The following is a 14158-nucleotide window of genomic DNA, read 5'->3' as shown; positions in this document are numbered from 1 at the left end:
GGGAATCAGGATTGAAAAATGTTCAATCCCGGGATTCCTGGGATACCCGGGATTGGCTGCATTTCAATGTGTCCCACCCTCCCTGCCCGGTTCAGATAACTCACAGCTATCTGGCCAAGAGGGAGGGTGGGAAACTTCCTACGCGATCCGGAGGCTGGGTGGGCAGTGCAGCGGTGAGGTCCGGCAGCTGGGGGGTGGTTGCGCAGCGTGTCCTCTGACTTCACGTCACGCTGCGCAGGCCAGCCGGAGCCGGGGGAGGTAAGCAGAGGGAGCCGGGCAGCGTCTGAGCGTCCTGAGGACGCTCAACGCTACACAGCGTATCCAAAAATAGGTTGGTAGCCAATCCGGATATCCCCGGGATTGGAAGCTCCAACCCCTGGATTGAATCCCAGTCAATTTTAGGCCGGGACCTCGCCAATCCTAATCCCGGGATTGGCCACCCTGTTTGTTTCTAAGAGGTATGCTATTTCTGGGTACTATTATTTGGTACACATTTAATTCCATTAATACTTATCCCACTTCTATGCCTATGGGGTTTTCTAAATTTAAACAATTATTCTGAAAATAAGAATTTACTTACCGATAATTCTATTTCTCATAGTCCGTAGTGGATGCTGGGGACTCCGTAAGGACCATGGGGAATAGCGGCTCCGCAGGAGACTGGGCACATCTAAAGAAAGCTTTAGGACTATCTGGTGTGCACTGGCTCCTCCCCCTATGACCCTCCTCCAAGCCTCAGTTAGGATACTGTGCCCGGACGAGCGTACACAATAAGGAAGGATTTTGAATCCCGGGTAAGACTCATACCAGCCACACCAATCACACCGTATAACCTGTGATCTGAACCCAGTTAACAGCATGATAACAGAGGAGCCTCTGAAAGATGGCTCACAACAATAATAACCCGATTTTTGTAACAATAACTATGTACAAGTATTGCAGACAATCCGCACTTGGGATGGGCGCCCAGCATCCACTACGGACTATGAGAAATAGAATTATCGGTAAGTAAATTCTTATTTTCTCTAACGTCCTAAGTGGATGCTGGGGACTCCGTAAAGACCATGGGGATTATACCAAAGCTCCCAAACGGGCGGGAGAGTGCGGATGACTCTGCAGCACCAAATGAGAGAACTCCAGGTCCTCCTCAGCCAGGATATCAATTTTGTAGAATTTTACAAACGTATTTGCTCCTGACCAAGTAGCTGCTCGGCAAAGTTGTAAAGCCGAGACCCCTCGGGCAGCCGCCCAAGATGAGCCCACCTTCCTTGTGGAGTGGGCATTTACAGATTTTTGGCTGTGGCAGGCCTGCCACAGAATGTGCAAGCTGAATTGTACTACAAATCCAACGAGCAATAGTCTGCTTAGAAGCAGGAGCACCCAGCTTGTTGGGTGCACACAGGATAAACAGCGAGTCAGATTTCCTGACTCCAGCCGTCCTGGAAACATATATTTTCAGGGCACTGACAACGTCTAGCAACTTGGAGGCCTCCAAGTCCCTAGTAGCCGCAGGCACCACCAATAGGTTGGTTCAGGTGAGACGCTGAAACCACCTTGGGGAGAAACTGAGGACAAGTCCTCAATTTCGCCCTGTCCCAATGGAAAATCAGATAAGGGCTTTTTCAGGATAAAGCCGCCAATTCTGACACGCGCCTGGCCCAGGCCAGGGCCAACAGCATGACCACTTTCCATGTGAGATATTTTAACTCCACAGATTTAAGTGGTTCAAACCAATGTGACTTTTGGAACCCAAAACTACATTGAGATCCCAAAGTGCCACTGGAGGCACAAAAGGAGGCTGTATATGCAGTACCCCTTTTACAAACGTCTGAACTTCAGGGACTGAAGCTAGTTCTTTTTGGAAGAAAATTGACAGGGCCGAAATTTTAACCTTAATGGACCCCAATTTCAGGCCCATAGACACTCCTGTTTGCAGGAAATGTAGGAATCCACCCAGTTGAATTTCCTCCGTCGGGCCTTACTGGCCTCGCACCACGCAACATATTTTCGCCAATTGCGGTGATAATGTTTTTGCGGTTACATCCTTCCTGGCTTTGATCAGGATAGGGATGACTTCATCCGGAATGCCTTTTTTCCTTCAGGATCCGGCGTTCAACCGCCATGCCGTCAAACGCAGCCGCGGTAAGTCTTGGAACAGACAGGGTCCTTGCTGGAGCAGGTCCCTTCTTAGAGGTAGAGGCCACGGATCCTCCGCGAGCATCTCTTGAAGTTCCGGTTACCAAGTCCTTCTTGGCCAATCCGGAACCACGAATATAGTGCTTACTCCTCTCCATCTTATCAATCTCAGTACCTTGGGTATGAGAGGCAGAGGAGGGAACACATACCCTGACTGGTACACCCACGGTGTTACCAGAGCGTCTACAGCTTATTGCCTGAGGGTCCCTGGACCTGGCGCAATACCTGTCGATTTTTTAATCATGTGGAAGACTTCTGGGTGAAGTCCCCACTCTCCCGGGTGGAGGTCGTGCTGAGGAAGTCTGCTTCCCAGTTGTCCACTCCCGGAATGAATACTGCTGACAGTGCTATCACATGATTTTCCGCCCAGCGAAGAATCCTTGCAGCTTCTGCCATTGCCCTCCTGCTTCTTGTGCCACCCTGTCTGTTTACGTGGGTGACTGCCGTGATGTTGTCCGACTGGATCAACACTGGCTGACCTTGAAGCAGAGGTCTTGCTAAGCTTAGAGCATTGTAAATGTCCCTTAGCTTCAGGATATTTATGTGAAGTGATGTCTCCAGGCTTGACCATAAGCCCTGGATATTCCTTCCCTGTGTGACTGCTCCCCAGCCTCGCAGGCTGGCATCAGTGGTCACCAGGACCCAGTCCTGAATGCCTAATCTGCGGCCCTCTAGAAGATGAGCACTCTGCAACCACCACAGGAGGGACACCCTTGTCCTTGGTGACAGGGTTATCCGCTGATGCATCTGAAGATGCGATCCGGACCATTTGTCCAGCAGGTCCCACTGGAAAGTTCTTGCGTGGAATCTGCCGAATGGGATTGCTTCGTAGGAAGCCACCATTTTACCCAGAACCCTTGTGCATTGATGCACTGAGACTTGGCTCGGTTTTAGGAGGTTCCTGACTAGCTCGGATAACTCCCTGGCTTTCTCCTCCGGGAGAAACACCTTTTTCTGGACTGTGTCCAGGATCATCCCTAGGAACAGAAGACACGTCGTCGGAACCAGGTGCGATTTTGGAATATTGAGAATCCAATCGTGCTGCCGCAACACTACCTGAGATAGTGCTACACCGACCTCCAACTGTTCCCTGGATCTTACCCTTATCAGGGAATTGTCCAAGGAAGGGATAACTAAAATTCACTTCCTTCGAAGGAATATCATCATTTCGGCCATTACCTTGGTAAAGACCCGGGGTGCCGTGTACCATCCATACGGCAGCGTCTGAACTGATAGTGACAGTTCTGTACCATAAACCTGAGGTACCCTTGGTGAGAAGGGTACATTTTGACATGAAGGTAAGCATCCTTGATGTCCCGAGACATCATGTAGTCCCCTTCTTCCAGGTTCGCAATCACTGCTCTGAGTGACTCAATCTTGAATTTGAACCTCTGTACGTAAGTGTTCAAAGATTTTAGATTTAGAATCGGTCTCACCGAGCCGTCCGGCTTCGGTACCACAACAGTGTGGAATAATACCCCGTTCCCTGTTGCAGGAGGGGTATCTTGATTATCACCAGCTGGGAATACAGCTTGTGAATGGCTTCCAAAACTGTCTCCCTGTCAGAAGGAGACATCGGTAAAGCCGACTTTAGGAAACGGCTAGGGGGAGACGTCTCGAATTCTAATTTGTACCCCTGAGATATCACCTGAAGGATCCAGGGGTCTACTTGCGAGTGAGCCCACTGCGCGCTGAAATTCATTGAGACGGGCCCCCCACCGTGCCTGATTCTGCTTGTAAAGCCCCAGCGTATACTGAGGGCTTGGCAGAGGCGGGAGAGGGTTTCTGTTCCTGGGAACTGGCTGATTTCTGCAGCCTTTTTCCTCTCCCTCTGTCACGGGGCAGAAATGAGGAACCTTTTGCCAGCTTGTCCACGAAAAGACTGCGCCTGATAATACGGCGTCTTCTCATGTTGAGAGGCGACCTGGGGTACAAACGTGGAATTCCCAGCTGTTGCCGTGGCCACCAGGTCTGAAAGACCGACCCCAAATAACTCCTCCCTTAATAAAGCAATACTTCCAAATGCCGTTTGGAATACGCATCACCTGACCACTGACGTGTCCATAACCCTCTACTGGTAGAAATGGACAACGCGCTTAGACTTGATGCCAGTCGGCAAATATTCCGCTGTGCATCACGCATATATAAAAATGCATCTTTTAAATGCTCTAAAGGCAAAAATATACTGTCCCTATCTAGGGTATCAATATTTTCAGTCAGGGAATCCGACCACGCCAACCCAGCACTGCACATCCAGGCTGAGGCGATTGCTGGTCGCAGTATAACACCAGTATGTGTGTAAATACCTTTTAGGATACCCTCCTGCTTTCTATCAGCAGGATCCTTAAGGGCGGCCATCTCAGGCGAAGGTAGAGCCCTTACAAGCGTGTGAGCGCTTTATCCCCCCTAGGGGGTGTTTCCCAACGCACCCTAACCTCTGGCGGGAAAGGATTTAATGCCAATAACATTTTAGAAATTATCCGTTGTTATCGGGGGAAACCCACGCATCATCACACACCTCATTTAATTTCTCAGATTCAGGAAAACTACAGGTAGTTTTTCCTCACCGAACATAATACCCCTTTTTTGGTGGTACTCGTATTATCAGAAATGTGTAAAACATTTTTCATTGCCTCAATCATGTAACGTGTGGCCCTACTGGAAGTCACATTCGTCTCTTCACCGTCGACACTGGAGTCAGTATCCGTGTCGGCGTCTATATCTGCCATCTGAGGTAACGGGCGCTTTAGAGCCCCTGACGGCCTATGAGACGTCTGGACAGGCACAAGCTGAGTAGCCGGCTGTCTCATGTCAACCACTGTCTTTTATACAGAGCTGACACTGTCACGTAATTCCTTCCAACAGTTCATCCACTCAGGTGTCGACCCCCTAGGGGGTGACATCACTATTACAGGCAATCTGCTCCGTCTCCACATCATTTTTCTCCTCATACATGTCGACACAAAAGTACCGACATACAGCACACACACAGGGAATGCTCTGATAGAGGACAGGACCCCACTAGCCCTTTGGGGAGACAGAGGGAGAGTTTGCCAGTACACACCAGAGCGCTATATATATACAGGGATAACCTTATATAAGTGTTTTTCCCCTTATAGCTGCTGTATAGTTAATACTGCGCCTAATTAGTGCCCCCTCTCTTTTTTTAACCCTTTCTGTAGTGTAGTGACTGCAGGGGAGAGACAGGGAGCTTCCCTCCAACGGAGCTGTGAGGGAAAATGGCGCCAGTGTGCTGAGGAGATAGGCTCCGCCCCTTTTTCGCGGACTTTTCTCCTGCTTTTTTATGGATTCTGGCAGGGGTTAAATGCATCCATATAGCCCAGGAGCTATATGTGATGCATTTTTTTGCCATCCAAGGTGTTTTTATTGCGTCTCAGGGCGCCCCCCCCCCAGCGCCCTGCACCCTCAGTGACCGAAGTGTGAAGTGTGCTGAGAGCAATGGCGCACAGCTGCAGTGCTGTGCGCTACCTTGTTGAAGACAGGACGTCTTCTGCCGCCGATTTTCCGGACCTCTTCTGCCTTCTGGCTCTGTAAGGGGGCCGGCGGCGCGGCTCTGGGACCCATCCAAGCTGGGCCTGTGATCGTCCCTCTGGAGCTAATGGCCAGTAGCCTAAGAAGCCCAATCCACTCTGCACGCAGGTGAGTTCGCTTCTTCTCCCCTTAGTCCCTCGATGCAGTGAGCCTGTTGCCAGCAGGTCTCACTGAAAATAAAAAACCTAATCTAAAACTTTCACTAAGAAGCTCAGGAGAGCCCCTAGTGTGCACCCTTCTCGTTCGGGCACAGAGATCTAACTGAGGCTTGGAGGAGGGTCATAGGGGGAGGAGCCAGTGCACACCAGATAGTCCTAAAGCTTTCTTTAGATGTGCCCAGTCTCCTGCGGAGCCGCTATTCCCCATGGTCCTTACGGAGTCCCCAGCATCCACTTAGGACGTTAGAGAAAAATCAGTTAATAAATGTCACCCTAATTAACTATCAACATTTTATTGCTATCAGTTTATGGGGAGTGTCCCATTAGCTATGATAACATTAGCCACGCGTTATCACATCTATCTTAACAAAAATAGGGATACCGCAGCCTGCGTGCTCCCGTTTATCACCTCTATCATATTCCAAAATGGGGGTAAAGGGAATCGCGCAAGAATTCTAACTGGCAAAAGTTGAGATAAGCATAGGAGAAAGAGGGGAAATCTGCCAAAATAACATAGGAAAACATTATAGAAGTCTATTAGGGGCCATAATAAAACTATTTGGTGTCATTACATTGGGTCAAATAACTGTTATATGCATTTTTTTTTTTTTAAATGTGGAAAATTATAGAAAGCAATTTTTCAGCAAAATAAGTGCTCTCATTAAATTTGGGGTAAATAAAAATGGGTATAAGTATATATTTGGTCCTTTTAGGGGACTTAAAAAAAAGTGGAAACAGACCAATTACTCCCACCTGCAAGTCGAAAAACACTTGTGCCACTTATTAAGCACCCCAATATACCTATCCCATACCTTGTACCACGATTTCCATCACTTTGCATTTTTTGTCCCCAAAAATGACGTGTCATTATTGGCTAATTAAAAATAATAAGAATTTACTTACCGATAATTCTATTTCTCGTAGTCCGTAGTGGATGCTGGGGACTCCATAAGGACCATGGGGAATAGCGGCTCCGCAGGAGACAGGGCACAAAAGTAAAAGCTTTAGGATCAGGTGGTGTGCACTGGCTCCTCCCCCTATGACCCTCCTCCAAGCCTCAGTTAGGATACTGTGCCCGGACGAGCGTACACAATAAGGAAGGATTTTGAATCCCGGGTAAGACTCATACCAGCCACACCAATCACACTGTACAACCTGTGATCTGAACCCAGTTAACAGCATGATAACAGCGGAGCCTCTGAAAAGATGGCTCACAACAATAATAACCCGATTTTTGTAACAATAACTATGTACAAGTATTGCAGACAATCCGCACTTGGGATGGGCGCCCAGCATCCACTACGGACTACGAGAAATAGAATTATCGGTAAGTAAATTCTTATTTTCTCTGACGTCCTAAGTGGATGCTGGGGACTCCGTAAGGACCATGGGGATTATACCAAAGCTCCCAAACGGGCGGGAGAGTGTGGATGACTCTGCAGCACCGAATGAGAGAACTCCAGGTCCTCCTCAGCCAGGGTATCAAATTTGTAGAATTTTGCAAACGTGTTTGCCCCTGACCAAGTAGCAGCTCGGCAAAGTTGTAAAGCCGAGACCCCTCGGGCAGCCGCCCAAGATGAGCCCACCTTCCTTGTGGAATGGGCATTTACATATTTTGGCTATGGCAGGCCTGCCACAGAATGTGCAAGCTGAATTGTACTACACATCCAACTATCAATCATCTGCTTAGAAGCAAGAGCACCCAGTTTGTTGGGTGCATACAGGATAACAGCAGGTCAGTTTTCCTGACTCCAGCCGTCCTGGAAACCTATATTTTCAGGGCCCTGACAACATCTAGCAACTTGGAGTCCTCCAAGTCCCTAGTAGCCGCAGGTACCACAATAAGCTGGTTCAGGTGAAACGCTGACACCACCTTAGGGAGAAACTGGGGACGAGTCCGCAGCTCTGCCCTGTCCTAATGGACAATCAGATATGGGCTTTTGTGAGACAAAGCCGCCAATTCTGACACTCGACTGGCCGAGGCCAGGGCCAACAGCATGGTCACTTTCCATGTGAGATATTTCAAATCCACAGATTTGAGCGGTTTAAACCAATGTGATTTGAGGAATCCCAGAACTACGTTGAGATCCCACAATGCCACTGGAGGCACAAAAGGGGGTTGTATATGCAGTACTCCCTTGACAAACTTCTGGACTTCAGGAACTGAAGCCAATTCTTTCTGGAAGAAAATCGACAGGGCCGAAATTTGAACCTTAATGGACCCCAATTTGAGGCCCATAGACACTCCTGTTTGTAGGAAATGCAGGAATCGACCGAGTTGAAATTCCTCCGTGGGGGCCTTCCTGGCCTCACACCATGCAACATATTTTCGCCAAATGCGGTGATAATGTTGTGCGGTCACCTCCTTCCTGGCTCTGACCAGGGTAGGGATGACCTCTTCCGGAATGCATTTTTCCCTTAGGATCCGGCGTTCAACCGCCATGCCGTCAAACGCAGCCGCGGTAAGTCTTGGAACAGACATGATCCTTGCTGAAGCAAGTCCCTTCTTAGTATCTCTTGAAGTTCCGGGTACCAAGTCCTTCTTGGCCAATCCGGAGCCACGAGTATAGTTCTTACTCCTCTCCGTCTTATAATTCTCAGTACCTTGGGTATGAGAGGCAGAGGAGGGAACACATACACCGACTGGTACACCCACGGTGTTACCAGAGCATCCCAGCTATTGCCTGAGGGTCTCTTGACCTGGCGCAATACCTGTCCAGTTTTTTGTTCAGACGGGACGCCATCATGTCCACCTTTGGTCTTTCCCAACGGTTCACAATCATGTGGAAGACTTCCAGATGAAGTCCCCACTCTCCCGGGTGGAGGTCGTGCCTGCTGAGGAAGTCTGCTTCCCAGTTGTCCACTCCCGGAATGAACACCGCTGACAGTGCTATCACATGATTTTTCACCCAGCGAAGAATCCTTGCTGCCATTGCCCTCCTGATTCTTGTGCCGCCCTGTCTGTTTACGTGGGCGACTGCCGTGATGTTGTCCGACTGGATCAGCACCGGTTGACTTTGAAGCAGAGGTCTTCCTAGGCTCAGAGCATTGTAAATTGCCCTTAGCTCCAGTATATTTATGTGGAGAGAAGTCTCCAGACTTGACCACACTCCTTGGAAATTCCTTCCCTGTGTGACTGCTCCCCAGCCTCTCAGGCTGGCATCCGTGGTCACCAGGACCCAGTCCTGAATGCCGAATCTGCTGCCCTCTAGTAGATGAGCACTCTGCAGCCACCACAGAAGAGACACCCTTGTCCTTGGAGACAGGATTATCCGCTGATGCATCTGAAGATGCGATCCGGACCATTCGTCCAGCAGATCCCACTGAAAAATTCTTGCGTGAAATCTGCCGAATGGAATCGCTTCGTAAAAAGCCACCATTTTTCCCAGGACTCTTGTGCATTGATGCACTGACACTTGGCCTGGTTTTAGGAGGTTTCTGACTAGCTCGGATAACTCCCTGGCTTTCTCCTCCGGGAGAAACTCCTTTTTCTGGACTGTGTCCAGAATCATCCCTAGGAACAGCAGACGTGTCGTCGGAATCAGCTGCGATTTTGGAATATTTAGAATCCACCCGTGCTGTCGTAGAACTACTTGAGATAGTGCTACTCCGACCTCCAACTGTTCTCTGGACCTTGCCCTTATCAGGAGATCGTCCAAGTAAGGAATAATTAAGACGCCTTTTCTTTGAAGAAGAATCATCATTTCGGCCATTACCTTGGTAAAGACCCGGGGTGCCGTGGACAATCCAAACGGCAGCGTCTGAAACTGATAGTGACAGTTCTGTACCACGAACCTGAGGTACCCTTGGTGAGAAGGGCAAATTGGGACATGGAGGTAAGCATCCTTGATGTCCAGGAACACCGTATAGTCCCTTCTTCCTGGTTCGCTATCACTGCTCTGAGTGACTCCATCTTGATTTGAACCTTTGTATGTAAGTGTTCAAAGATTTCAGATTTAGAATAGATCTAGCCGTCTGGCTTCAGTACCACAAATAGTGTGGAAAAATACCCCTTTCCTTGTTGTAGGAGGGGTACTTTGATTATCACCTGCTGGGAATACAGCTTGTGAATTGTTTCCAATACTGCCTCCCTGTCGGAGGGAGACGTTGGTAAAGCAGACTTCAGGAACCTGCGAGGGGGAGACGTCTCGAATTTCCAATCTGTACCCCTGGGATACTACTTGTAGGATCCAGGGGTCCACTTGCGAGTGAGCCCACTGCGCGCTGAAACTCTTGAGACGACCCCCCACCGCACCTGAGTCCGCTTGTACGGCCCCAGCGTCATGCTGAGGACTTGGCAGAAGTGGTGGAGGGCTTCTGTTCCTGGGAAGGGGCTGCCTGCTGCAGTCTTCTTCCCTTTCCTCTACCCCTGGGCAGATATGACTGGCCTTTTGCCCGCTTGCCCTTATGGGGACGAAAGGACTGAGGCTGAAAAGACGGTGTCTTTTTCTGCTGAGATGTGACTTGGGGTAAAAAAGGTGGATTTTCCAGCTGTTGCCGTGGCCACCAGGTCCGATGGACCGACCCCAAATAACTCCTCCCCTTTATACGGCAATACTTCCATGTGCCGTTTGGAATCTGCATCACCTGACCACTGTCGTGTCCATAAACATCTTCTGGCAGACATGGACATCGCACTTACTCTTGATGCCAGAGTGCAAATATCCCTCTGTGCATCTCGCATATATAGAAATGCATCCTTTAAATGCTCTATAGTCAATAAAATACTGTCCCTGTCAGGGAATCCGACCAAGCCACCCCAGCGCTGCACATCCAGGCTGAGGCGATCGCTGGTCGCAGTATAACACCAGTATGTGTGTATATACTTTTTAGGATATTTTTCAGCCTCCCTATCAGCTGGCTCCTTGAGGGCGGCCGTATCTGGAGACGGTAACGCCACTTGTTTTGATAAGCGTGTGAGCGCCTTATCCACCCTAGGGGGTGTTTCCCAACGCGCCCTAACTTCTGGCGGGAAAGGGTATAACGCCAATAATTTTCTATCGGGGGAAACCCACGCATCATCACACACTTCATTTAATTTATCTGATTCAGGAAAAACTACAGGTAGTTTTTTCACACCCCACATAATACCCTTTTTTGTGGTACTTGTAGTATCAGAAATATGTAACACCTCCTTCATTGCCCTTAACATGTAACGTGTGGCCCTAATGGAAAATACGTTTGTTTCTTCACCGTCGACACTGGATTCAGTGTCCGTGTCTGTGTCTGTGTCGACCGACTGAGGTAAATGGGCGTTTTAAAGCCCCTGACGGTGTTTGAGACGCCTGGACAGGTACTAATTGGTTTGCCGGCCGTCTCATGTCGTCAACCGACCTTGCAGCGTGTTGACATTATCACGTAATTCCCTAAATAAGCCATCCATTCCGGTGTCGACTCCCTAGAGAGTGACATCACCATTACAGGCAATTGCTCCGCCTCCTCACCAACATCGTCCTCATACATGTCGACACACACGTACCGACACACAGCACACACACAGGGAATGCTCTGATAGAGGACAGGACCCCAACTAGCCCTTTGGGGAGACAGAGGGAGAGTTTGCCAGCACACACCAAAACGCTATAATTATACAGGGACAACCTTATATTAGTGTTTTCCCTTATAGCATCTTAATATATTATAATATCGCCACATAAAATGCCCCCCCTCTCTGTTTTAACCCTGTTTCTGTAGTGCAGTGCAGGGGAGAGCCCGGGAGCCTTCCTAGCAGCGGAGCTGTGTAGGAAAATGGCGCTGTGTGCTGAGGAGAATAGGCCCCGCCCCCTTTTCGGCGGGCTTCTTCTCCCGTTTTTCTGACAACCTGGCAGGGGTTAAATACATCCATATAGCCCCAGAGGCTATATGTGATGTATTTTTAGCCAGCATAGGTACTTTCATTGCTGCCCAGGGCGCCCCCCCCAGCGCCCTGCACCCTCAGTGACCGTTGGTGTGAAGTGTGCTGAGAGCAATGGCGCACAGCTGCCGTGCTGTGCGCTACCTTAAGAAGACTGGGAAGTCTTCAGCCGCCGATTTCTGGACCTCTTCTCTCTTCAGCATCTGCAAGGGGGTCGGCGGCGCGGCTCCGGTGACCCATCCAGGCTGTACCTGTGATCGTCCCTCTGGAGCTAGTGTCCAGTAGCCTAAGAAGCCAATCCATCCTGCACGCAGGTGAGTTCACTTCTTCTCCCCTAAGTCCCTCGTTGCAGTGAGCCTGTTGCCAGCAGGACTCACTGAAAATAAAAAACCTAACAAAACTTTTACTCTAAGCAGCTCTTTAGGAGAGCCACCTAGATTGCACCCTTCTCGGCCGGGCACAAAAACCTAACTGAGGCTTGGAGGAGGGTCATAGGGGGAGGAGCCAGTGCACACCACCTGATCCTAAAGCTTTTACTTTTGTGCCCTGTCTCCTGCGGAGCCGCTATTCCCCATGGTCCTTACGGAGTCCCCAGCATCCACTTAGGACGTCAGAGAAAATTAAAAACATCTAAGTACCCAATTAGTCATTCAGGGGGTGTCCCAGGGGTTCAGAACCTATTTTTATCTTAAATTAGGGATTTTGCTCTACCCATCACTAGCTCATAGTTGGTAATGAGAAATCCACATTAAAACCTATGGAGACTTATCGCCGCTAATAGATTACCAAATAATCGCATTTTGTGGCTAATTGGATACCCCCAATGAGTATTTAATCATCTAAGTAAATATTGACATACGTTTTGTTTTATTTACAGAAACAGGATGAGATTGAGGCAGTTGTCAGCATTTCAGATGGACTAAACAAGGTAATTGCAATCATGCAGATAAATAATACCCCTTTCACATCACCAAAATATTCTGGGTAATTGCCATGTCGAGGTGCAGTGTAAAAGCACCACTTAACAATTTCCCAGGTTGACCGACCTGTCATTTAAACCTTGGATTAAAGCAGGGTTATACATGGGTACGACTCTGGTTGAAGCACAGTGTGAACGGATGCAGGGACGATGCAACCAGGGACTCGTTCACACTATAGGAAAGCCGGCACTTGGAGATGTTCTCATCTCCATGCGGCATCCCTGGGCACGTGACCACTGACGCGGCTGACCCGTAAATAAGCAGACAGCAGCCACTCAGTCTGAAAGGGGCCAAAGCCGGGACGCACTTGTACAGGGTCCTGGGTGCGTCCCAGCTTTAGCAATTTGACAGGGGAATAATTAAAATTTAGGCTAACATGGATAAAACCTCCTCAATCTCAAACTGATCACTAAAAAGCAGGCCAGCATGTCAGAGGAGCAGCTAGGGAGGTGGAATTAGCATATGCCCCGAATGAGGGTGCCAGTGTGCCAGCATGGAATGCAGTCAATTATCACCCTTCAGATCAGTTGCATGTCTGGGGTATCCTGTATACTGTGACTTTAGTCACGCTAAATAGCCACTCTCTTTGCACCTGGTCCCATGTGACTTCGTTGCTCCAAATATACATCTGATATATATTCAAATATATCAAACAGTTGGGAGTGGCAGAACTGAATTGCTAGATTACACTGATGTCTTAGGCGTGCGACATTTGTACATCTGTGTGAGAGTCCAAATCTGTGTAAAATGGACTCTGATGCAAACAGCATAACATCTCTAGTACACAGTGAGCAGTTCTCTGCTTTGTCTGTGATATGACTAAAATGCAAAGTTTAAAGAAAATGATGGTCCACTGCCACTGCCGGTATATAATAAAAATTACCCAGTGCTGGCCCTAGACTCTATACAGTAATTCTGCCTGCAGACCTGCATGCAGAGTTGGAAACCCACCTAGGCACCCACAATTGATTTCTTCTCTTCAATACAATGTCTACAATGGAAGTGAGTCATAACAGTGTTCAAAATATAGAACAGTTACTTACAGGATACAACAAAATGTTATCCAGTCTTTAGGTCGACCACACTTAGGTTGACCACTATTTGTCGACATGAATTAGGTCAACATGGTTACTAGGCCGACACGTCAAACGGTCGACATGAATTTTTCACAATTTTTTAAATTTTTTACTTTTTCATACTTTACGATCCACGTGGACTACGATTGGGAACGGTAACCTGTGCCGAGCGCAGCGAGTCACCTTGCCAGAAGCATGGCAAGCGAAGCGAGCCATGCAAGGGGACACAGTGCACTAATTGGGGTTCCCGGTCACTCTAGAAAGAAAATGACACCAAAAAAACCCCCAAAACCTGATGTTGTTCATGTCGACCTAATGCTTGTGTCTACTTATTTCAGGTGT

At 48.7% G+C, this 14158-nt stretch overlaps 1 protein-coding gene across 1 annotated transcript in view; it reads left to right on the top strand.

Moving 5' to 3' along the window:
• The window catches only part of CDHR1 (cadherin related family member 1), a 267836-nt gene that overhangs the window by 78105 nt on the left and 175573 nt on the right, over positions 1-14158 (top strand). Inside the window, exon 4 of the mRNA XM_063958865.1 lies at positions 12638-12688. Within this exon, the coding sequence (XP_063814935.1) occupies positions 12638-12688 (51 nt within the window). The remainder of the gene's footprint in view (positions 1-12637; positions 12689-14158) is intronic.

The sequence above is a fragment of the Pseudophryne corroboree genome, chromosome 3 (assembly GCF_028390025.1).
Source record: "Pseudophryne corroboree isolate aPseCor3 chromosome 3, aPseCor3.hap2, whole genome shotgun sequence".
Classification (NCBI taxonomy): domain Eukaryota; kingdom Metazoa; phylum Chordata; class Amphibia; order Anura; family Myobatrachidae; genus Pseudophryne; species Pseudophryne corroboree.
The sequence above is the reverse complement of the archived record's forward strand: the minus strand, read 5'-3'. Positions and strand labels throughout refer to the sequence as shown.